The sequence below is a fragment of the Macroventuria anomochaeta genome (assembly GCF_010093625.1).
Source record: "Macroventuria anomochaeta strain CBS 525.71 unplaced genomic scaffold BU25scaffold_15, whole genome shotgun sequence".
In the NCBI taxonomy this organism is placed as follows: Eukaryota; Fungi; Ascomycota; class Dothideomycetes; order Pleosporales; family Didymellaceae; genus Macroventuria; species Macroventuria anomochaeta.
Genome location: NW_022985376.1, coordinates 137,878 through 160,310, shown reverse-complemented (window position 1 = coordinate 160,310; position 22,433 = coordinate 137,878). Strand labels below are relative to the sequence as shown.

The 22,433-nt window shown below is 51.9% G+C and overlaps 11 protein-coding genes across 11 annotated transcripts; 8 read left to right on the top strand and 3 right to left on the bottom strand.

The window, feature by feature from the left end:
* The first annotated feature begins 991 nt into the window (after positions 1 to 991).
* BU25DRAFT_410460 (uncharacterized protein) lies at positions 992 to 3,204 on the top strand. The gene has a single exon (XM_033706295.1). It carries the CDS (start codon positions 1,187 to 1,189, stop codon positions 3,134 to 3,136), a length of 1,950 nt encoding a protein of 649 aa, XP_033561995.1. The 5' UTR covers positions 992 to 1,186; the 3' UTR covers positions 3,137 to 3,204.
* Positions 3,154 to 5,258, bottom strand: BU25DRAFT_410459 (heterokaryon incompatibility protein). Its single transcript, XM_033706294.1, has 2 exons — positions 5,135 to 5,258; positions 3,154 to 5,075 (listed from the first exon to the last, which is right to left on the bottom strand). The coding sequence occupies exon 2, from the start codon at positions 5,010 to 5,012 to the stop codon at positions 3,195 to 3,197; it is 1,818 nt and encodes a 605-aa protein (XP_033561994.1). The 5' UTR covers positions 5,013 to 5,075; positions 5,135 to 5,258; the 3' UTR covers positions 3,154 to 3,194.
* A 90-nt stretch (positions 5,259 to 5,348) lies between these two features.
* BU25DRAFT_431137 (uncharacterized protein) lies at positions 5,349 to 6,044 on the bottom strand (the record flags this gene model as incomplete). Its single annotated transcript, XM_033708644.1, has 1 exon — positions 5,349 to 6,044. The coding sequence occupies one exon, from the start codon at positions 6,042 to 6,044 to the stop codon at positions 5,349 to 5,351; it is 696 nt and encodes a 231-aa protein (XP_033561993.1).
* A 670-nt stretch (positions 6,045 to 6,714) lies between these two features.
* Positions 6,715 to 8,062, top strand: BU25DRAFT_44488 (voltage-gated potassium channel subunit beta-1 channel subunit beta-1). Its single transcript, XM_033709408.1, has 3 exons — positions 6,715 to 6,811; positions 7,036 to 7,340; positions 7,389 to 8,062. The coding sequence occupies exons 2-3, from the start codon at positions 7,063 to 7,065 to the stop codon at positions 7,984 to 7,986; spliced, it is 876 nt and encodes a 291-aa protein (XP_033561992.1). The 5' UTR covers positions 6,715 to 6,811; positions 7,036 to 7,062; the 3' UTR covers positions 7,987 to 8,062.
* A 1,798-nt stretch (positions 8,063 to 9,860) lies between these two features.
* Positions 9,861 to 11,310, top strand: BU25DRAFT_431135 (uncharacterized protein; the record flags this gene model as incomplete). Its single annotated transcript, XM_033708643.1, has 5 exons — positions 9,861 to 10,086; positions 10,134 to 10,221; positions 10,272 to 10,682; positions 10,829 to 11,164; positions 11,214 to 11,310. The coding sequence occupies 5 exons, from the start codon at positions 9,861 to 9,863 to the stop codon at positions 11,308 to 11,310; spliced, it is 1,158 nt and encodes a 385-aa protein (XP_033561991.1).
* Positions 11,311 to 11,565: 255 nt separating this feature from the next.
* BU25DRAFT_490966 (uncharacterized protein) lies at positions 11,566 to 13,120 on the top strand. Its single transcript, XM_033711527.1, has 2 exons — positions 11,566 to 11,923; positions 11,977 to 13,120. The coding sequence occupies exons 1-2, from the start codon at positions 11,687 to 11,689 to the stop codon at positions 13,021 to 13,023; spliced, it is 1,284 nt and encodes a 427-aa protein (XP_033561990.1). The 5' UTR covers positions 11,566 to 11,686; the 3' UTR covers positions 13,024 to 13,120.
* Positions 13,121 to 13,754: 634 nt separating this feature from the next.
* Positions 13,755 to 14,272, top strand: BU25DRAFT_458205 (uncharacterized protein; the record flags this gene model as incomplete). Its single annotated transcript, XM_033710184.1, has 2 exons — positions 13,755 to 13,952; positions 13,997 to 14,272. 2 exons carry the CDS (start codon positions 13,755 to 13,757, stop codon positions 14,270 to 14,272), a joined length of 474 nt encoding a protein of 157 aa, XP_033561989.1.
* A 443-nt stretch (positions 14,273 to 14,715) lies between these two features.
* BU25DRAFT_431133 (uncharacterized protein) lies at positions 14,716 to 16,399 on the bottom strand (the record flags this gene model as incomplete). Its single annotated transcript, XM_033708642.1, has 3 exons — positions 14,716 to 15,363; positions 15,456 to 16,181; positions 16,220 to 16,399. 3 exons carry the CDS (start codon positions 16,397 to 16,399, stop codon positions 14,716 to 14,718), a joined length of 1,554 nt encoding a protein of 517 aa, XP_033561988.1.
* A 1,385-nt stretch (positions 16,400 to 17,784) lies between these two features.
* BU25DRAFT_421333 (uncharacterized protein) lies at positions 17,785 to 18,179 on the top strand (the record flags this gene model as incomplete). Its single annotated transcript, XM_033708080.1, has 2 exons — positions 17,785 to 17,793; positions 17,874 to 18,179. The coding sequence occupies 2 exons, from the start codon at positions 17,785 to 17,787 to the stop codon at positions 18,177 to 18,179; spliced, it is 315 nt and encodes a 104-aa protein (XP_033561987.1).
* BU25DRAFT_410452 (uncharacterized protein) lies at positions 18,091 to 18,447 on the top strand. Its single transcript, XM_033706293.1, has one exon. It carries the CDS (start codon positions 18,186 to 18,188, stop codon positions 18,360 to 18,362), a length of 177 nt encoding a protein of 58 aa, XP_033561986.1. The 5' UTR covers positions 18,091 to 18,185; the 3' UTR covers positions 18,363 to 18,447.
* Positions 18,448 to 18,752: 305 nt separating this feature from the next.
* BU25DRAFT_44331 (uncharacterized protein) lies at positions 18,753 to 19,980 on the top strand. Its single transcript, XM_033709352.1, has 3 exons — positions 18,753 to 19,125; positions 19,173 to 19,353; positions 19,403 to 19,980. The coding sequence occupies exons 2-3, from the start codon at positions 19,189 to 19,191 to the stop codon at positions 19,904 to 19,906; spliced, it is 669 nt and encodes a 222-aa protein (XP_033561985.1). The 5' UTR covers positions 18,753 to 19,125; positions 19,173 to 19,188; the 3' UTR covers positions 19,907 to 19,980.
* The last annotated feature ends 2,453 nt before the right edge of the window (positions 19,981 to 22,433 follow it).

Below are 22,433 nucleotides of genomic sequence, written 5' to 3'. Positions count from 1 at the left end.
AGACACCAAGTGCACAAACAATGCCATTGTTACAAATTCGACCATAGCCTCTCCATGCCCAGGTGGTTGAACTACCGGTGAACGCTACTTGCCGTCGCTTCCGTTCGTTACCATAAGACGCGGCCAGCGTACGACGATCGCTTCCGCTGACCGTGAGAGGTTTGCCTTTTGACCAGCCACCAGCACTTAACTTTAACACCAAGCAATGCAGAACAACAATGCACAACTCGCAACCAGGACGACAGTACGACGTTGAAATGCAGTGAGCCGTTGTCCTGCAAATTGCTCTCTCGGTGTGCATCATGACTCCAATTTGGATCGCCGGCAAAGCCAGCCCGCTGCATCAGCGAACTCGTAACCTTATCCACGCGAATCCCACCTCTCGTGACTCTGACCAACCCTCGAACTACCCATTGCCACAAGCGTCGTGGCGTTCACGTATTCCTAGCGGCTATTTTTAGCATCGTTCGCTCTCAAGCCGAGCGAAAGATAACAGCACAACCTTGAGAACATCCCCCAGCAGCGAATGAGCAAGCACGCCTGTCGTGTAAGATGAGCTAACGTTGATTTTGCACGGTCTGCAGCTTTGAAACGGTTCTGTTAAGTCTTGTGTAGCCGCGATAATGCTGGTGGGCTGGACGTGCAACCCCAGCCCTCGTGTTAGGTTACCCTAACGGTGGCATTGCGAATGCAGATAATCACGATGTTGTCCCACGCCGTCGCGAAATAGTAATTCTTGTGCGCCGCCCTGTTGTTTTGTTTGTGCCTACGTTCGTTTTGGCCTTCAATACACTCGCTCTTTCCCTTCTTGATATCGCTGGTTGGCGACTTACCAAACGATGATCCACATGGCCATGTTAGCGCAAGACCAATCGCAGCTCGATTTGCACCCTGCTCTTCGGCATCCTCGACCAGTCACAAGAGATACAGCGAAGGCGCAGCGCATGCTGGGACTGATTGCAGACTCGGAAGAAGCAAGATTGTACCGTGAGAAGTCAGTCACTACAAGATGGCTGGAGAGACCGCTCTACGCGCACCTGGACGTTTCAGATGTGGAGTCTGAAAAAGAGACCGATGACGACTCACCTCGAACCCTCGAGGCACGCAAGACCCACACACGCCAGTAAGTACCTTTCTACCACAACCTAGTCCCTATCTTCTCCGCTTTTCACTCGACATATTCGAGATGGAATGGAGGCATTCAGCTTTCGACTTCGAGCAGTCGTCAAGGCTCTCGATCTTCGAGGACTTCGAGCCATCCATCACACCTCAGACACGTGCTAATCGAGCCTCCTCCAATAGAGACAGTCACGTAACCAAGGAATACGACATCTCACCTGAGGTACCACAGAAGCAATGGACCAAGCTAGATCGACCCTCGCCGGCGTCTTTCGACTCAGTCGAAGCGGTACAAAGGCTTGCAGAACCCAAGGTCAGCAAGCTTGAGAAATCTTTCGATATCAAGCGAGTAGAGACAACAAACTGGATGCCACCGTCTTACAACCCAGAGGAGATACAGTCGATAGATTCGTATTCCTCGTCGCCAGAATGGGCTGCCCTATCGAACACCCTGAAACAGAACGCTCGTCAGCAGCGACCCGTATCACTGCAGCTCGACAACCCCAACCTCCTGGCGAAGCCTAGCTTGTCCTCAATACCCAGCTTCTCGTCGTTCAAGAAGGCCGAGCCAGACCTCCGTCTCATACATCCCCAGACATGGGCTGCCCCGCCGGCACACCCAGCGCAACCGACACAACCCCAGCGTTCCGAGTCTTACGACTCTGGCCGAGAGAGCTTCGAGTCCATCAGCAAGCCATGGCTGGAGGGCGGACCGCGTCCCACATCGTTCGCAACATACCACTCGCGCAACCGATCGAAGACGAAGATTGCATCTTCAAGAAGTTCCAGGCTGAACAGCTACCCGAATTTCTCGCGTAAGATGTCTGGCGAGAACCCAGATATCTTAATCAACGAACGTATCGATCAGGATACTACATACACGTATGGTGCACAAGAGAGAGACTATGAGAAGGACACCCTGGTGGCATCACCTGTGCCTTTATCGGCGCCGCCCTTCACACGCAAGAACACATTCGAGCGCATTGGCGGCAGGATGCTGAGTGATGAGGAGAAAGAGTTAGAGAAGGAGAAGGCAGCCAGGGTAGAGAAGGGAAGCAAGGCAAAGAATCGATGGTCCACAATACCGAACCTCCTCAAGTTTGCAAAGCCAGCGAAGCGTCGTGCTTCCAATGCCAACGAACTCGACAGAGCCACTGTCGTCGAGGAGTTCTGTCGCGTTAGTCAAAACGCGCCGGAGCTGAACAACCAAACCCCCATAATCACCCACCGCTACTCCTCGTACAACGAGCCTACTCAAAGCGAAGTCGAGCCTACACCGTCGCCACGCCCTCGATCACAGCTCAAACCCCTCGACCTCCTGCCCACACCACAACACTCGCCGCTCGCTATGTCGTTCGACAAGTCGCCTCGCAATTCTGCTGTCCTACCACCTCCCTTCGCACCATGGGCAGGCACAACAGACCCGAACGCCGCACCACCCAGCCCACCTGCTTCGATCTCCAATCCGTTCAACAACCCACAACGGAGAAAGAGCAGCAATCCTCTGCTGTCTCCAGGCCACGGCTACCCCTCACCACTCAGCCCAGGCTCGCCGCGCGATACATTCGAGAGTCGTCCCACATCACTCCACTCCCACCGCAGTAGTACATTCTCATCCCACATGGCTACAAGCCTAACATCACCGACAAGTGCTTCTAGCGCAGCACCCTCACGCTTGAGCTTCATCTCACCCACCACCATGACCCCACCTCAACCCGCCTTCGCAAGCTCATCCACCTCGACACCACGCCGCGGCACACCTATGCTTGAGCGCACGTGTCTTCTCTGCCGAGCCTCGAAGCCTATGGATGACTTCAGTACACGACGAATCACAGCGAACTGCTGGCACGAAACCTCGACATGCTTGTCGTGCATGCAGGCATGGGTCGAGAATAGTATAGACAGACGAGAGAGGTGTGTGTGTCCCGAGTGTGGGGAGAATATGGGGTATGAGGATGTCGGTGCCTTTGCTGTCGATGCATTGGGTGGACGGGCTGATGGAAGGCATTGGGCATGAAAATCTTTGGAGAAGACTTAGTATTGTTAATCGTAATGAGAATCGTATCATATGTTTTTCACACCAAAATGAACTCGTCTGCTTCAGTTTCATCCCAAGTGACCGCCCCGCCGAGCATGTACTTTTCTACGTACGCCTCCCCAATTACCCTGTATTCATTACGAGTCTTGTCTACACACTCCAGCACAAGCGGCACGCTGCATCCATGCAGGATCACGATCGGACTCCCGTGCCTCGTCTCACTTTTCGCTCGACTTTCAATGAACGGGACAAGAGCCAACTTCCCGTTCTCCGTTGTTGCCATCCGCCTCCCTCTCCCAATCATCAAGATCAAGGCCAGCCTGTCATTCGCACCATGTTCATTGACAGGCTGAATAGTAGTGTTGCGAGTCTCAGGCTTGAGTATTTTTTGAGCAGAATTGTAGGATTCGATCTCTCTTCCATTGTGTGTTGCACCGTTGAGGAAGTGTACGAGATCGACAGGCTCCCAGGCCGAGCAGCAGGAGAGATCTTCCTTCAGGGTTTCGATGAGCCCATCCAGGTACGTGGCGTCGGTATTGAAATGATCTCTCTCTTTTCCAATCATTGTCCTGGAGCTGATTACATCGATCCAATCTACGATCTTACCGCGGACGTGAAGTTGGTAAAGTGTCGTATAGATGAGAGGCTGCTCCTGTATGTGTTTGCGCCCTGCAGCGGCGTTCCAAAGGATGTCGTTCATAGCCGTATTTGTTCCGCCGACGACGAGGCGGTACGGTGTGAATAGGGGATATTCGGACCAAGATGGTACCCAGCTCGGGAAGTGTTTGAATTCTTCGAGTGTATCTGGGATTTTGAGATCTACTGTCGCTGCACAGAGGCCTACGAAGTCCAGAGATCCAAACTTCTGTGCCACCGTAGCAGCGAAGCGCGTAAAGTTCTGCTTTGTTGTTTCATCGTAGTTGGGTACGAACTTTATGTCTTCCAACAGTCCGGTCATTGAGTACAACCTATCTGCAGGGACTTTTGTCGTAAACTCTTGGGCGCAGGTCGACATTTTCCGGAAGAACCCCAGTGGTTCTTCCCCATTGTATTTCCAGCGCTTCAACTGTATGAGCTGACGGTAGCTCCCACTGTTCTCGGTGTTTGGAGGGACACAGAACATATCCTCCAGGTCCTGGACACTGAACCATATGTTGCCCGTCAAGATGATCAGCTCGCGGGCCAAGAGATACTCCTGAACGACCCAGCCGCGAGTAAAGTACATGCGAGACCAAAAGTCTGTGATGGCAGTCGTAAATCGGGGACCCCAGGATCCATTCATGAAAGACTCCTTTATGGCAAGGAATCGGTAGGCGTCGTGATAATTTTTCTTGTCGACTTGCATCCGTTCCGCGTTTGGTACTACTGTTAGCAGTCCGTTGAGTGCATTGCACCATTCCATGCAAGCTCTACTGCTGTCATCTTCTGGGCCAAGCCACACAATGATACGCCTTGCTTTGCTGTAGATCTCAGACATTAGACCTACTTGCGCAGACTTCTCGGCGTTGTCTGCTTGATTAATGCAGAGCTGGTCGATCCAAAGGCGCCTCGTGGCTGACTGTTGGCTGATATGGGGAAGTCCTCGAGTAAGGTTCGCTGTGAGTGCAATGTGGCCTGCAGTTCCGTGGATCGGGAGGACGGATGTCTTTAGAGGGTCGCCCCAGGTGTATGAAATAGCCTCAAATGCCGGTGCTGGGTCGTTCTCGGGTACTTCAACGTGCACAATGCGATACGTGAAGCCGGGTGTGTCATCTTCGAATGCATCGCAGCGTGCACACTCAAGCAGGCGAATGTGACGAGGTTCGAGAGGCGAGTATTCGTAGGTGGTAGTGAATTCTGGAGGTTGCTGCGCCATTGTGGTAATGGAAAATGGCGGGTCATCGTGTGTGGAAGGCCCGGCTTATGTATCGTGTCGTGGCTGCCAGAGTTATCGAAGTGGACAAGCGCCATGCGCCTCCAGATGCGCATTGAACTTACTATTGCTGTTGGCATGCCTGGGAACGGACAGGTTAAGCGAGACGAAGTGAATGGCAAAATACAGCAATACGATGAAGAATTTGAACGTTGAGCTTGATAGATATGCAAAAAGGTATAAACACGCCAAAAATACTCCTAGCTCCATCGCTACCTAAAAGATATACTCGTCACCATCATGAAAATAAAGCCCATGCCATAAGCCTCCAGCAGAGGTCTAAGCAAGAATGACAGCTTTAGCAGCACCCCACGGAGTGTCGCGAGTCGCATCCAGTTCGGTTCCAACACACGCTGTCAAGAAGTTATGCCAGCCGTCAACAGTCTCAGCAGCGACACCAGCCTTGACATCCGCGGTGCATTGAGTGCTGTAGAACCAGGCTGCGCTGCCAAAGCTCGTCTCATCATCGCTGTTGACAAGAGCGAGAACAGCGTTCAATCCGGCGTCACCTCCAGTAGCGTTTGCTGTAGCAACAGCGTCGGCGCCGACAACAGCATCGGCGTACTTCGCGATGAACGAAGGGAAGGCCATCATGCGAGTTCCCTGTCCTGGACGACCGGGGAAGTGGTTCTTGCTGTACTTGTAGTTGCCGGACTCGAACAATGTGTAGGCGATGAGCGCCGCCTTCTCTCCAGCAGTCTTGATGGCGTATGTGTCGAAGGACTTGTTGAGGGCAGTAGCCGCAACGGTGGCATCTGCGCACTCCTCTGGGAAAGGAGCGCCAGAGCAGGACGCAGTCTCCGGAGCGATTTGGATAAGCTGGTCTGCGGTTACAGAACCAGTAGTGACCTTGTCGTTGCTTCCAGGAGCGGTGTAGTTGTTCCCGGTCTGGCTGTCAGGGCAGTCGGGAATGGGTGCGGCGAGGGCACCAAGTGCGAAGGCACCGGCCAAAAGAATGGTGGTCTTGCAGAGCATGTTGATGGTTTTGGAGACTTAGAAGTGTGTCTGAAAACTGTTCGATATGATATCAGATCAGAGAAGTGGAAGAGACTCGTAGAGGCTGCTTTTGAATGAATGGCTGAGAAAGAAAGTATGAATTCCTAGACCAGCAAAGGAGATTCAGTAAGAGCAAAGTGGCTGAATGAGTGTGTGTGATGAATATTGGAAGGAGGCAAAGCAACTATTTAAACATAAGCTGACAACGTTCATCCCAGAGAGTGAGCAATTCATGCTCAGGGGCGCCTGGAGCTAAACGACGAACGCCTGCCAGTCGTTGCGGCGACGGTGATTGTGAATGGTCAAGCGCTGAGCCGTCCTGGGGCTGTGATTCGCTAGGTTTCCCGCACCTGTCATTCCTTCCTGTGTTTCGAAACAAGACCGATGATTAAGCTTTTGCCGACCACGTCTGTCCAACCCTAAACCAGCTCTTGATAGGTGCTTCAGTTTCGTGTTTTCCGCATCCTCTGGGCGTGTTTGGCTGACTGTGCTCGGTCGCATCCGCAGCCTGACTGCAACGCACATAAGCGGGTGTGACGGCAACTACGCCGCCATCAGATTGACCCTGCACTGTGGAGCTGGGTTGTTATATCATGAGCCGCGCTCGTTCAAATCATGACGAGATGTTGAACGCGCTTTCGAACTCTGCCGCGGCCAAAATGGCGGGGTCGCAGCTGTACACACAGTGGATTTGCTTAACTCCGAGGCCACAATACTTTATCGAGTGATTTGACTGCGCTGTTCTGGTAATTGACCCTTCTTTATTACCAATACCCGGTCACAATAGTACACAATCATCGCAATGCCTGCCGTCGAGTCAAAATTTGATCCCAAGGGCATGGAGTTCCGCCGCCTGGGACCTGCCGGTCTCAAGGTGTCGGTCTTCTCTCTGGGAGGCTGGCTGACCTACGGAGGAACAGTAAGAGCTCAATTCATTTGGAGTCGAGTGGCAAAGCTAACACATCTTCAGCAAAAAGGAAACATCGTCAAGGAGTGCATGCAGGCAGCATGGGACAACGGTATCAACTTCTTCGATACTGCTGAAGTCTACTCTGCTGGACAATGCGAGATCGAGATGGGCAACGCCTTCAAGGAGCTCGCATGGCCGCGTGACGAATACGTTCTGTCTACTAAGGTGTTCTTTGGAACATCGAGGAAGGAGCCCAACACCCGTGGTCTGAGCAAGAAGCACATCATTGAGGGCTTGAAGAGCTCCCTGAAGCGCCTGCAGCACGACTACGTTGATGTCGTGTTCGCTCACCGTCACGATCCTGAGTATGTTGGCACAAACCCAGATCTACTCTAGTGCTAACACATTGCCAGCGTGCCCATGAAGGAGATCGTTGAGGCCTTCACGCAGGCGATCCATATGAACCTCGCTTACTACTGGGGAACGTCAGAGTGGCCTGCCGCTCAAATCCAGGAAGCGACCGAGATCGCCGAGAAGTACCACCTTATCGCGCCCATCGTCGAGCAGCCTCAGTACAACGCCTTCCACCGCGAGCGATTCGAGAAGGAGTACGCCCCCTTGTACGAGAAGTTCCAGTACGGCACCACCATCTGGTCGCCGCTTGCTTCTGGTCTATTGACCGGCAAGTACAACGAGGGCATTCCTGAGGATTCTCGCTTCGCTACCAACAAGGAGTTCTTCAAGAAGACGATCGAGGAGCTGAAGAGCGACGAGGGACAGGCAAAGGTCGAGAAGGTCAAGAAGTTGACCAAGGTCGCTGAGAAGCTCGGAGCTTCTACCAGCCAGCTGGCGCTTGCCTGGGTTGCGAAGAACCCCCACGTCTCAACAGTCATCCTGGGTGCCAGTAAGGTGCAGCAGGTTCACGACAACTGCGCTGCCCTTAAGTTGCTTCCCAAGCTGACACCAGAGGTCATGGAGGAGATCGAGGGTATCCTTGGAAACAAGCCCTGACTGTCCTCGAAGCTTTGAGTCCGTCCGGCGTTGATGGCCCCTCAACGTGAGAGACTTCCTTGGGTCGAGACGGCAAAGTTGAGCCACGAGAGAAGCTGAATGACCAATGATCAATGAACAATGAGCAACAAGTACAACGTCTTAGGCACGATCATACCATCAATTCATCAAGCATGTGTTTCATGAGCACCCGAGACTTTGAACAACCCCCGTGTACAGTAGCTTCGTCTCCAGACAACAGGGCTGCGGAAAAAGGAAAGCGCTGATCACTGCTCTGAGGGGAGATGAACGCTCTTTGACCATGCTCTTTGAGTGGACGGATGATGTTCCTTCCAGCGCGAACTCCTCGAAAATCTAGGGAATGGCCACGTGATACGGAATTACTGAGAACGGAAGCCCTGGGCCCGATGAACTTCGGGGCTAGGCAGCGGCATTCCTGCACGCGGACGTCGAGGGGCGAGATCGTCGTGGCGCACAGGCCTTGTTCTGAATGCAGTAGGGCCAGACCGTTCGTCAGCAACGCATCAGCCCTCAGCATCAAAAGAACAAAGTGTGTCTTGTATGCCCTCAGCTCAATCGTTCTTCTCCCTGAACCTCAGCTGCTGCTGTTTAGAATTCCTTGCGTCCTGCGTTGAGCCGTGTGTCGCGCTTAACACGAGATGGTCGCCGTCTAAATCAGCGACCGCCTCTAGACCACCACAGAGCCGCAAGTCTACTCGTCAACACCACCGGAGGCAACGCTCTACTTCCGTCACGCTCGCATTGATCAATCAGATCGATTCAGTGCCCGCCGGCTCGTTCCCGCACGTACTCAGACCTCGAAATTTAATTCCAAATCTCCAGCTGGGGCTGTGCTCCTTGCGCCGATGAACTCGTTCGGGCAGCGCATTGAGCCCGTTGGACCGCGTTAAGGATCTCACTGTAAGTGTAAGAGTTTCTTGCCGAGGCTTCTTTCTAGCCACAACCCGCTCGCCCTTTGGTGTGCTATTGCCTCATTGATCCCCCACCTGCGACGCGAAGAGCACCATCTTTCGTCTTGATTACACCTCAGCCACGACTCAACTGTGCCACTTTCAGCCTCTCTACACTTTCCAGACTCCACTGCTTGCATAATTGCGTGCTAGAGGCTCCATTCACAGTGGTCCTGATTACGTCTTTGTAGCCTCAATTTTCTGTTCGCCAGTTCCTGCCTGGCAACCTCAAAAGTGCGGTAGTAACTGTTCTGTGTATGTTTCGGATTCGCGCAGGGGTTGAACGTTGACTGACAGCCTCTAGTACGTGTCAACTCAGACTCGGAGCATTCTATACGAGCAGCATCATCAGAACCGGTTGTCAGATCTTTGGGACTACCCTCAGGTCTTTGCAACGCTCATAGCATGGCGACCGCCATCAAGACCGACCCCGGAATGGGAGATTACAACAGTGGCAGTGGTGAGTACACCTTCAGCCTACTTCATGCTTTACTCCTTCTACGTTTGAGGTCGAGCTGTTTTAGCTGCGCTTCATGCCTCATGCTGTCTCCGTCAACCCATGCAGCCTCCGTCCTTCGTCACCTGCCTAAGCGCCTGTTCGCCCTTCCTCTCTCTCGCATTTGCAAACACGCTGTAGAGACAAGTTAGGTCTCGCCAAGACCGTCTGTACAGACGTCAGCATAAGATTTGCCGATTGCCCCACGGCTACCGGTCTGCTGGGCGTCAGCATCCATGCACTCCCTCGATGTACCATGCTCAAGGCATGGCTACATATACGCGCTCGTGCCTCTGTCGTACCGCCCAAGCCCTAATACACATCCTTATTGTAATTTCTATTCTCGTTCAACGACCGGCCTATCCATGCCAAACACCTACTATATATCCTAGTCAGACTTGCTAATCATGATGCCCGGTTACTCTTCAAGCGGCACTGCTATCGAGTATCCCTCACCTGCCTCCCGCCGACCTTCGCTATGTCCGTCAGAGGGTGGCAGGAGAGACAGCTCGATTGGCTTTGTGTCTGCTATGGAGAGCAAAGGGCAGTGGTCATCAATAGGCAGTGAATCAAAAAGCCCACTTGCGCAGTTTGGTTTCTTTAATAACTTGACTGAAAAGAAGACCACACGAGGTTCGTACATTGTTGGACGTTGTTGGCTACTAGCTGATAGTATGCAGATGGACAAACTCCCAAGAGAAGAGGTCCCAAGCCGGACAGCAAACCGGCTTTGACTCGACGACAAGAGCTCAATCGACAGGCACAAAGGCATGTCGATCCGTCTGATTCTGATTAACGTGTGCTCACTGGCTCTCCAGAACACATCGCGAGAGAAAAGAGATGTACATCAAAGCCCTCGAGCAAGAAGTTCTTCGCCTGAAAGAGACGTTCGGTACTACGAGTCGAGAACGAGACCACTATGCCGAAGAGAACCGTCGACTGAAGGAATTGCTCATGGCTCATGGTATCGCCTTCGACACCCTTGCGAGTCCCCCTAATGGCCTTCCAAACGTGGGAAGCTCGACATACAGCTCCAGCGGCAGTGCATCTGGATACGGGCCCGGATCAGCATCCACTGGCTATACCTCCCCGCCGAGCGTTCATCACCGAAACGGATCGATCTCGCACGACATGATGATGCCACAGTCGATGCACTCGCAGGCTATGCAACCGAGCCCACAAGTCAGCGGACTGGACTACGACCAGATTGGTGTTGACTTCGTTTTAACGTACGACCGAACGCCCTACCTTTCTCCTCCACCCCAGCAATAATGTATCACGCCCTCTACGTCACCTTTCTCCTTCATTCATCATCCTCCGTACGTCTTGTTTCTTTATAATAAACCGCTCCTTATCTGACTGTTGCGCCTTCCAGTCTCGAGCGCCCTTGCATGGATCATATGCAGTTTCTCATGGTACGTGCCCACGATGCTGAAGAAACGATTAGTGGCCATGCACTCATGGCGACCGCGCCGCCCGACTCGCACATCGCGAATTGCCCAGAGGAGAAGTACCCTCACCAGATGCCGGATGTTGCGATGCCGGACCTGATGAAGCTGCTCGACCTTAGCGCCAGGCTGCCCCTCGATGGCGAGATCACGCCCATCATGGCTTGGGTGATGATACTGAAGGACCAGAACTTCCAGACGCTCACAAAGGAGGAGATCGGCGCTATCAAGGGGGAGCTGCTCGCCAAAGTGCGCTGCTATGGGTAAGCGTGACCAAGCCTTCGACGACGAGCGTCTACTGACACGCTACAGCTTTGGCGCCGTCCTCGAGGAGTTCGAAGTGCGCGATGCGCTGACGAATGCTCTTGCTGGAAAGACGACGAACGGAAGCTACATGATTGGCGCGTAGCATCATTCAAATGTACATGTTTTATTTGAGAAAGCGATTAGCAACACACCTCGGTGTAATATCTAATGTCGTTCGCTCTGCTATTGCAATTCAATGCCATCATAACTCTACTGTTCCTTTTATGCAACTCTGTGGATCCTTCTGACAGGGATGTGCTGGACCCTGCGCGGGGTCAGCGCCACGACTGTCGCAATAGCTTCATTCTAAACACTGACCTGGCATTTCTCATCTCGAAGCCCCTTGCTCTGGTTTGGATGAGAAGAGCTCCTTCCGCTCAAAACTTGGCTCCACCGCACCTTCCTCGCCCTCTTACCAACCTTCTTGCTGTTCCAACGAGCTACCCCACCATTCCTCGAAGCTTCCCACACCGCCCAATATGGCCGAACTCGCTGTCTTTGACAAAGACCCCAACATCTACCTTTTCACGTCCCTGACGGCCGGTTCTTCCCACATTATCACAGCGACATCACGCATCGAAACGATTTTGAAAGCTAATAAGATCCCCTTTATCGGCCTCGACACGGCAACACATGAATTGGGTAGGAAGCTGTTCCAACGGCGCGCAGCCGGCAAGAAGCTCCCGCTGTTGGTCAAGGAGGGCTACGTACTCGGTGTACGTGATACGGGAACTCAAATACGATGCACAGTGCTGATCAGGTCACACAGGGCATCGAGGAAATCGAAGAATGGAACGAGTACGACGAGTTGCACGACGCATTAGGTGTTGACACGGCCTTCACCGCCAACCCCCCAAAGCCCACATCCCTCTTCGAACCAGCACCGAGCAAGACACCGCCACCACTCGCTGGTGCCTTGCCGGGTGGTTTCTCATTCGGTTCGTCGGGTGGTTCCGCATTCGGATCGTTGGGTGGTGGAAGCAATACGAAGGAGAACACACCTGTCGCGACCTCTGAGCAGAATCTCGCAATAAGACAACTGGGTGCTGAAGCAGCAAAGATTGCCGCGAGCAAAAAACCTACACCAGTCAAGATCTCGACGACAAACCCGCTATTGACGGAGAAGACGAATGCGAAAAGCCCAGCCGACATCCTGGGTCCGAAATCAACGCCGCTGCCCAAGTCGCCGAACACCGCTACAACAGAGAAGAGCGAGGGAGACGCTAAGAAGATGCCAGCGGTCGAGCTGCCAGACATCCTCTCTCCGCGCTCGACACCATTACCACCGACGCCGAACGCGGTGCCAAAGCTCGAGCAGCAGAAGCCCGTTCACGCACCGCCATCGATGCACGACGATGCAGCGAACCCCGCGCTATCGGCTGGTCCGATAAAGACTACACAGAAGAAGGAAGAGAGCTCCGAGGAGGAAGAGGACAGCGATGAGGAAGAGAGCAGCGAAGACTCCCCCGCGGCGAAGAAGGCAAAGAATACACAAGACCAGGACCCTAAGGATGCGTCGAAGGCTGGTGCAAGTGTGAAAGAGGGCGAGCAGATAGATGAGAGCAGTGAAGATAGCGAAGATTCGGTTAAGGCTGGTGCAGAGGAGAAGAAGGTGGAGGTTAAGGCTACAGAGGCTAAGGATGCGACTTCTGCGCCGCAGCCAAATCAGAGCAGTAGTGAGGGGACGAGTGAGGAGGAGGACGAGGAGAGCGAAGAGGAAGTGAAGAAAGAGAAGACAAAGAAGGATGAGGCCAAGAAGACACAAACGCAAGATGCTAAGGATGCGTCGAAAGCTGGCGAGAGCATCCTTGATTAATCCTCGAGCCAGGTTTGCTACGGATAGAGCGACATATGTATGCGAGATGGTGTCAAGACATTTTGATCTTCAGCGAGCATGTACCAGCGACAAGGGTAGTCCAATACACAATATCCACAACACACATGTCTCCAGGTCCACGAACGTATTCTGTTGACATCGATCAGCGAACCCATGCGCCATTGTGTCCGGTTGGTGGTGCTGCTGTTTGCGCGGAGGCAGCCAAGTACAAAAGCTTTCGCCGCTCACATTTCCGCTTTTCCCTACATAAATCTGCTCTCGAACTCAACAAAAAAACGATAGCCCGTTCTCTCGTGTCCGCGCGACTTTTCTGCTGCTCTCAAAATTCAACGAGGATATTGCCATGACGTCTGGCGCTAGTGGACGCTCCAACAAAACCCGTCACGATCGCGAAATGTCCGGTTGCTGCCGGCTCGTGAACTTGGTGCTAAGTCAACTTACCTATGGGACGTGGCCTCTATCGAAACCAAATGTGTTTATCGACATGCTTGCGTGCCGGCTCTGCTCTTTCGTTACTTTCTCTGCATTGGAGATTTGCCAATTCTTTTCCTGAAACTGTTACGAGAACGTGCCATGTCTCTGCCGTTGGCGTGCTCCGGAAAGACTGTACCATCAGTGTCATGGGTGGAGAAGGAGGAGCAACTGCTTCAAACCAGTGACATCCTCTGGAACTCAAAAGCAGCTTACAAGAAATCATCCAAGACAGCAAGATGAAAGAAATCATCGAGAGGACAAGGATAAAGGGGTATCCATCACAAGCGCCCCGCATGGCAGTCCAAAATTTGAGAAGCGTGGTGGGTGTATTCAAATACATGCAAGAGCCAGAAGTCGCACAGATCTTCAAGGACGAGAAAATCAGAATAGGCACCGTCATCGATGGCATCGACAGGGATCTCCCCCAACTCCCCGTCAGATTACAGGAAGGGGCGCCAGGACTTTCACACCGTGGCAGACACTCGGCCTGGGAGCTAGGTGGGATACCTACATGGACGAAGTGTTCGCGACGGCCAGAGACAAGGGTATCAGCTTCATGGATGATATCCAGCGCTTGAAAGATGAGTATACTTCTCAAGCTGCAAAAGATAAGGCCAAGGACAATCCCCAGAAGACCCCCGCGGAGAGGGACGAGATCGCCAAGTGGGCAAAGCTGCGGAAGGAGACTGACGCGTATACCATGGCGCTCGAGGCGGAGTGGAACAATGTCAGGAACTGGGCAAGGCCGTGGTAGATTATTTATATTCTATTTCCTCCTTTTGGTGTTTTTGTGTTTCGAATGAAACGCGTAATATTGTCACGGTTCGTGAGAGGGGGATATAAAATGTACTGTGCGTTAGTCTGCCGCTCCTTACTCGTGTCGATGTACCTTCTACAACCAGTTGTAACATAGATACGTCATGTGAACAGAACTTCTTTGTGGTATTCTACAAGGTCGTCATGATAGATAGACAGAACACACAATGCACTCTATGCTTTGATTTACTGCATTACTGTAATATAATAGATACATAATGTTGCGGTACTTATGCTCGATGCAGAAGAAGTATTGTTGTCACACGGCCCTAGTACATGTCTTCACCTTCATGTGAATTGTTCCTGCCTTACATTTGCGCCTAAAACCCCTCGAATGCCTGCTCTACTTGACCTCGAGTTTCACTCCACCACCATAAACTTTTAGTTCGGCGGCGGGATCCGCCCCACCTTATCAACTTCTTCTTGTACACAATACTCAAAGTATTCGCGATCCACCAATCCCTCTCCATAATCTTCATCCTCCCAGTGTTCTTTCAGACCGTCACCCCATGGCGTACGTCCGATCTGCTGAAAAAGCTCATGAAGCTCGGGATCCGGACGCCACTTGCCGACTTTCCACCAGAGTAGAGGAACTTCTGTAGGAAGGTTTCCACCCTGCTGAGTAAAATTAGGCTCATCCTTCGCTTGGCAATGCACTCCCCAAGCGAGTCTATCCGCGTCTGGACAGTTTTCTAGAAGCCAGTCAGTCTCTAATTCTTCACCATCTTCATCATTAGGCGCCCACGCAAGAAGGCACCAGAGCACTGCTTCTTGGAGAGCCCTCATGTTTGATACTGCCTTGTCAAAGGCTGCAAGGAAAGGCCGTAGTGTAGTATCTTTCGGCACGATGCGGATGCGGGTGTTTGGGCCCCCTCTGTATCGCCGGTCTCCCTCTTCCTCAATCTGCCCGTCCGTTTCTTCGTCATAGGGGGTTGTTTCCAAGGGTGGGTATGAGGTATCAGTGACCTTGAATGCAGCCGTGTCGCGCCCTTCGCCGTTCGGACCTATGAAATACCATTGTCCCTCGGGCTAACCATGTGGAACATGACAACGAGACTCTCGAGTTTCGGTCAGGAAGGGGTGCAGTTATTCTTAGGCCAGAACAGCGTTTCGTCCGCTACTACACGCAAGTGAAGCCGTCGGAGATGGTGTGAGAGGTGGTGTAGACTGGTGCTGAAAAGATCATTGGCCGCTGGGCTTACCAGATCAGGCTGTGCCGTGAGATGGTCGATATGCGTGCTATTGTGTAGGTCATGGAGAAAGTCTAGACGAACGCGCCGAAGTGAATCAGGCAGACGTGCAGACAAGAGAGCTTTTGCAAAACCCTGTCTTGTGTCCCGACGTGGTCCAACCCAATCTTGCGTGAAATATCTTGTCGCTTCTTGTACCGTCTTCGGCGACCATTCATCGCCTCCAATTCGACAACCCCAGTATTCAAGATATGGCAATTTGACGACAAGATCGACCACCACACGGTAGTCCAGTTTCACTCGCGCCCAATTATAATCCGCATCATCTGCTCTTCTGCCGAGTGACCCGTTCCAGCCATCTCCTACCTCCAGGAAACGAACCGATTCGAGTAACGGAAGTGCCTCGGGTTCCAACGAATGGACGCGCCAGCTCAAGTGATCATGATACAAGAGTGAACGTCCGCGAAAAATCGGTCGCCAGGGAGAGCTTATCGCGAGCCGAACTATTCCAGGTTTATTCTGGGTTCCTGCATGTTCTTCGACCGTTTTCATAGTCTTGAACAGAAACGTGATTTGTTGAGTGAAACTCTTGTCATGCTTGCTCAGTTGGTCCGCGTTGTCGCGACGCTCGCTGTCTTCAGGAAGAGGAAGGCGGATCTCGAATTCCAGATCGTGCAAATACAGAAGCCGATGACCAGAGGAAGTGTCAATGAACTTCTTGGCGGTGTCTTCATTTGGGCGAATCTTGCAAACGCCCCCGAGTATTTTTCAGCGGAAAAGCGAAATGCATGAGACAGCAATAGTGTATTCTTGAGGCCATCAGGAGAGAGATAACTGCTGATTCGATCGACTAATTCCTGTGGAAGCTGGTCCATGGTCGCAAATCGTTTGCAGGTAGCGAGCGAAGTAGAGATGCTGGTCAAGGACATGGATGAAAGTATTGAAGTATTGTAGTGAGGTGTAAGGTAATCGTTCAACTCTCTCGGAGAGGCTACGTAACTATGAACACACTAGCCAAATCAGGTAATTGATACCTGTGGAAACCTCCTTCCATCACTACAACATCCCCATCATCCCAGACCCATATCTTTGACAAAACCTGTCAGGGCTGGGTATGGTAACGACTTGGTACAAACATCTGCAATGTTGGATGCTGATGAGACATAACGTACCTCACGGGCAAATTGGACACCGAGCAAGTTGGACACTTTTGCCAAGACCCCACCAAACCTCACCCTATTATGGCCCAAACCAGCCCACATTGGCACTGTGTAGGGCAGTACAGCCTGGAATATCATTCAGAGACTTCTTCTACATCTTGCTTGCACATTTGTGCATTATGTCCAGTCTGATTGCACCGTCCACAGTGCCTTTGGGTTGGCTCACCCACTTCTGCGTGTGCTTGCCTCTTGCCTTCTTCCCATCACTGCACGCCTCAAACTCCTTTAGAGTTGGCAATCCCAGGCTGTCCTCTACTATTCAAGTTCCTTCTTGCTTAACTTGCTTTCTTTTGTGCAATTTACATTGCGTGGCAGCCCCATTGGCAGCTCAAAGCTCAGCAATTTCCTGTTGTGCCAACACTAGCTTGTGTGCAATAATTACTGCCCCCTTTGAGACCTTCTCAAACACTTCAACCATAGAAGTTGGTGAACTATTAGTGTGCCTCTGAATCCTTGTCTTCACAAGTGTTGCTTGCAACCCAAGTTCAAGGGTGTTACTTGGGGTCTGCAATTGCCAGGGCTCATTGTTGATGGGGAGTGGTGGTAATGGAGTGCACAGCTTTACATCAAGGGCCATTATGACCTGTTCTGGGTCAAACAGGACCAACCCAGCACCTTGGAACCCTCTTTGGATATTGCTAGGAGTAATTGCAGCATTGTAGGCCACCTTGAAGCATGGCAGGAACTCTGTCTTTGTTATGTGGGTGATCCAGTTGCACATTAGCTTTTCAGCTTGGTGCCTGTATGCCTGCTTCAAAGGGGCAAAACAGCCCACATCTAGAGGCTAGAGGAGATGTGTAACGATGCAGGTGTAAGGGGCAAGCCGCTGAGGGCAATATGCGATGTAGAACTTGATGGATTTGATAAGGGGCAAGTCCCAGAGCAGGACTTGCAGAATTCTAATACTCCCGCTTTGGAGGTTGCAGGCCCGCTCAGGAGGTGACCAGAGGTTGTACGTCCGCTTCGGAGGTACCGAGGCCTGTGCTGTTGCCGAGGCGCTAACAATGGGCCTAGCCCATTACAGCAGGTAGGTAGGGAAGATGTCCAAAGTAAGTGTGAGTCCACTACAAGGCATATGGGAGTGCTGGGACGTTGAGAACACTAGGTGTCATCCTGACATGGCTTGCAGCCAATAACAATCCACCCAGTCACACCTCATGGAACCTCATGGAACCTCATGGAACCTCATGGAATCCCATGGAACCTCATGGAATCCCATGGAACCTCATGGAACCTCATGGAACCTCATGGAACCTCATGGAACATCATGGAACCTCATGGAACCTCATGGAACCTCATGGAACATCATGGAACCTCATGGAACCTCATGGAACCTCATGGAACATCATGGAATCCCATGGAACCTCATGGAACATCATGGAATCCCATAGAACAACACAGAATCTTCTGGTTGCTGACAAATGATTACAAATGATTACAAATGCCAATGTATATAGAACATTCCAGGAGCCAGCAGTCTGTCTATAAAGGCAGCCTGCCCTCCTGCTCAGATAACTCATGCTTGCAATTCAAAACTCAATCCACTCCTTCAATTCACCTCAACAACTCCTTCCTCAACTCACTCCTCACTGATCCTTTGTGGTATTCCCACACTTGATCCCTTCTTTATCACTTATCCTTTTTACCACTTGTGGTATCCCCACACTTGGTCTCCTCTACACCCTTATCTCCAACAAGCCTGAACCATCCTTCCACCAATCCTTCCATCTCAGAGAGTGTAACGACGCAGGCCAGCAGGGAAGATATCCGGAATAAGTCTGAGTCCGCTACGAGGCATATGGGAGTGCTGGGACGTTGAGAACACTAGGATTGAATTCCCTACACCTATAGGTCTTGTACAAAAGGATACAGAAAAACTACTCTATCTAACAACTGTGTTGAACTGCTTAAGTATACCGTTAGGAGGACAATCGGACCCGGAGCGGTAGACTAGCTTATCGTGCATGCAGGTGCCAACAGGGGCTCAGATAGTACAGCAGCGCGATGCCTGCCGACATGTATGCAGATAAGGAACGACTCGGAACCGTACCGGTGGTCATTCGGTTGCGGTCGTTACACTACCCCCCTCCTTGTAGACAGATAGTCCCATATCTGTGGGCGGGTTTTCTTGCTTATCGGGGCTGTTGAACAGGTACAGTTGAAGATTTTCTTGAGTCGGAGTGGAGTCGGGGTTGTATCGGGGTCGAGCAAGGCTTGCGTAGTTTCCCTTACTGTCAGTCATGTTGCCTTTACCTCGAGTGTCGTTGTTATTGTCGCCCGTTTCCATCCCAACCTGCTAGTCCACCTGGCAACGCGTTGTGTGTATAGAAGTGAGCTTCCGTATCATGTTCTGTTCCTTAACAATCTCAACAACATCTACCGTGAGTGCGACTATGCGGGTCTGCAACTTCCATACTGACTTGTACAGTATTTAACAATCGGCAATGCCAATACCTACCACTCCCGGAGCACTTCCGGCGGCCCACAGGGTCGTTTGCCTTCGGTCGGTCCGGGCTATGGCCCGTGGCCAATTTGTCGATTTTGAGTTTGCTTCGGCGAGCTCTAAGAAGTGTGCATATTGCACACTACAGAACGAGAAGTGCAACCCGGTAAGCCTCCGATATCTATCCGAATTGGCCTCGCTGATTAAAATAATAGGTGCCCGCCTACGCCGGGGCCGAGTTTGCCGTATTTTGGGAGGCCCTCGGGGCTTACGAGCTTGCCCTGGGGAGCGACGAGGAGGGGGACCGAAAGGCCTCCGAGGCTGGGGTGCGTTCTGCCGCCTACGAGTTGGCGAGCTGTGTGCAGGTGGCGACTGCCCAGTTCAAGAACTTGTCGGCGGTCGACGTGCTGCTGGCCAGCCATTATCAAATGGCTGAGGAGAACCGGGCCCTGCGCGGGCAGCTTTCGGAGATGGCGGAGGCCATGGTGGCGTTGGCGAAAGCTCAGGCGGAGCTGACGGCGAAGGTGGGGGGAATGGGGTCCGTAACCGCTCGGGGGGGCGGTAGGCGCGCAGGTCGAGAGGGGGGTCGAGGTGGAAGGAGAAAGCGTGAACGAGGAGGGGAAAAGGAGGACGAGGAGATGGGTGGTACGGTGGAAGGCGGTTCCAATAGTGAGCTGTCTTCGGTCCACGAATTCTTGTCGGGTGACGAGGTGGAGTGAAGACGTTCACGGGAGGAACAGGTCCGAAGCAGGTCCGGATGTACATTAGTTGGTCTTTGTAAATTAATCGTGCCCCCCTACTCTGTCGTCTTCCAGACCTGCCATATCCTCTTGACCTTGTTCCCATGCTTGAATCCATTTATCTAAGGATCGAGGGGGTCCTGGACGATTCGGATGCCTTTCGTGAAAAGCCCTGAGCTTGTGTGGCGCTCCCATGAAGTTTGAGGCTTTGTACCATGTAGGATCGGGATCATGACCAACCCAGCTCACCCTATACTTCAGAGTCGAACGATAGAGCTTGCTGGCCAAGATCTCATCCACCTCCCATTCTTTGACACCTTGTATCGGGGTACCCATGGGTTTCGGAGCTTCTTGTCCAGGGAGCGGGTCTTGAGGATCTTTACACAATACGTTTGGGGCGAACACATCATGGATATGAGAACCCTTGGGTAACTTAAGGCGATAGGAGTGTCCAACTTGTTCTAGGACTTCGAATGGACCTTCCCACAGGTCGGATAGCTTTCGGCTTGGGCGTACATTTGCCAGGTTCTTGGTCGATAGGTATACCATATCGCTTACCTTCCAGTCCACTGGGCGTCGATGCCGATTGATTACGGATTTCATTCGGATCTGAGCCTTTTCCATGTTGTCCTTGGCTAATTTCCACGCCTCATGCATACGGCTCGCAAGGGCCAGCGCGTCGCGATGGTTCAATTTGTCTGCTGCGGATTTTGCTGGAATGGGGCTCTTCCATTCCCAGCTTTGTTTCGGTGTGGATCCGAAAAGGAGCTGATACGGAGCCATACCGATTGCTGAATGGGGTAACGAAATTTGAGCTCGGTTGATCATAGGCAGCAGGTCGCTCCAGTTGTCCTGATAGTAGGACACGAACGGCCTTAGCCTTTGATCGATATACTTGTTCATAATTTCTGTTTGACCATCAGTTTCCTTATGGTAGGCCGTAGAAAGCTTTACTTTGACACCTATGATCTGGCAGAATTCGGACCAGAATCGGGATACAAACTGTGGTCCTCGATCTGACACAATGGTTTCTGGAGTGTGTCCGAAGCGATATACCCATTGAACGAACAAGTTTGCTAATCCATGGGCCGTGATTGTCTTGTGGCATGGTATAGTGATAGCTTGCTTGGACAAACGATCAATGATAACCATAATCTGGTCGTAACCGTTTCTGTCCCGGGGGAAGTCTTTGAAATCTATACACAGGTGCTGCATAGGTCGGTCTGGGACAGGTAGCGGATGGATATAACCTTGGAGTCGGGTCTGTCTCGGATGTCCTCTCCTACACGCGATACAATTTCGTACATACCGTTGGCAACTCGCTTCCATACCCTTCCAGTGGTACTGCTGGGTCAGTAACTGGTAGGTTTTCTTTGCGCTAGGATGAGCAGACGATATCTGGTCGTGTATCTCGCGAATCAGGCGGGTGTGAAGTAATGGGTCGTCCACTACACAGAGCCGGTCATGATAGAGAAGTAATCCGTTACTGATTTGATATTTGTTGGGTAGATCCGAATGTTCTTTGGCAAACGACGTTCGGTTCCTTTGTAACACTGTTTCAATCAACTCTAACGAGTCCAACTCCATAGTAGGGTTGTGGGCTTGGAGTGCTTGTATGGCCACCTTTGGCAATTGCTTGTCGATATAGGACAGCGCTAGGTCGGAGTTGATTCGGTCATGTAACCGGTCAGGTCCCAGGAGAATTCGTGATCGATTGTCTTCTTGGGCGCTCTTCAACTTGCCCAGATCTTGCTCTCTCCTGCTCAGGATGTCTGCTCTGGCGTTGCTCTTACCAGGAGTGTACTCGATTCGGAAATTGAACGCAGCCAGAGTCTCTGACCTTCGGGCTTGTCTGGCATTGAGTACCTTGGTGGTCATGAAATATTCCAGAGACCTGTGATCGGAATAGACTAGGACTCGGGTGTGAGTCGAGGTCAATTCGGCTCTCCATTTCTCGAAGGCTTGGAGGATAGCAAATAACTCCTTATCGTGTATTTCCCAGTTGAGTTCAGAGCCGGATAGCACCTTGCTATAGAACGCTACTGGATACCATTTGTGGTCGGGATGTTTCTGAGAGAGTACTCCTGCTATTACACCATCGGAGGCGTTGGTCTCGACTTTTGTATCGTATTCAGGTGTGAAGTGGCACAGTGTCGGAATTGATAGCAGTGCGGATTTCAACCGTTCGAAACTGACCTTGCAATTCTCAGTCCGTACAAAGGGCACAGCGGGATTTTGAAGTGCAATGAGCGGTTTGGCAATACGTGAAAACTCAGCAACAAATTGGCGATAGAATCCGGTAAAGCCTAAGAAGGATTTCACACCCGTTACGGTTGTGGGTCGCTCCCAGTTGCGTAAGGCTTCCACCTTGTCAGCGTCTACTTCAATGCCTTTGTTGGTTAAGATGTAGCCTAGGTACTTGGTGCGCGTGACATGGAATTCGCTTTTCTTGATGTCGACTTGGAGTTTGGCAGCTCGGAGGCGTTCCAGTACCATATTGACGTGG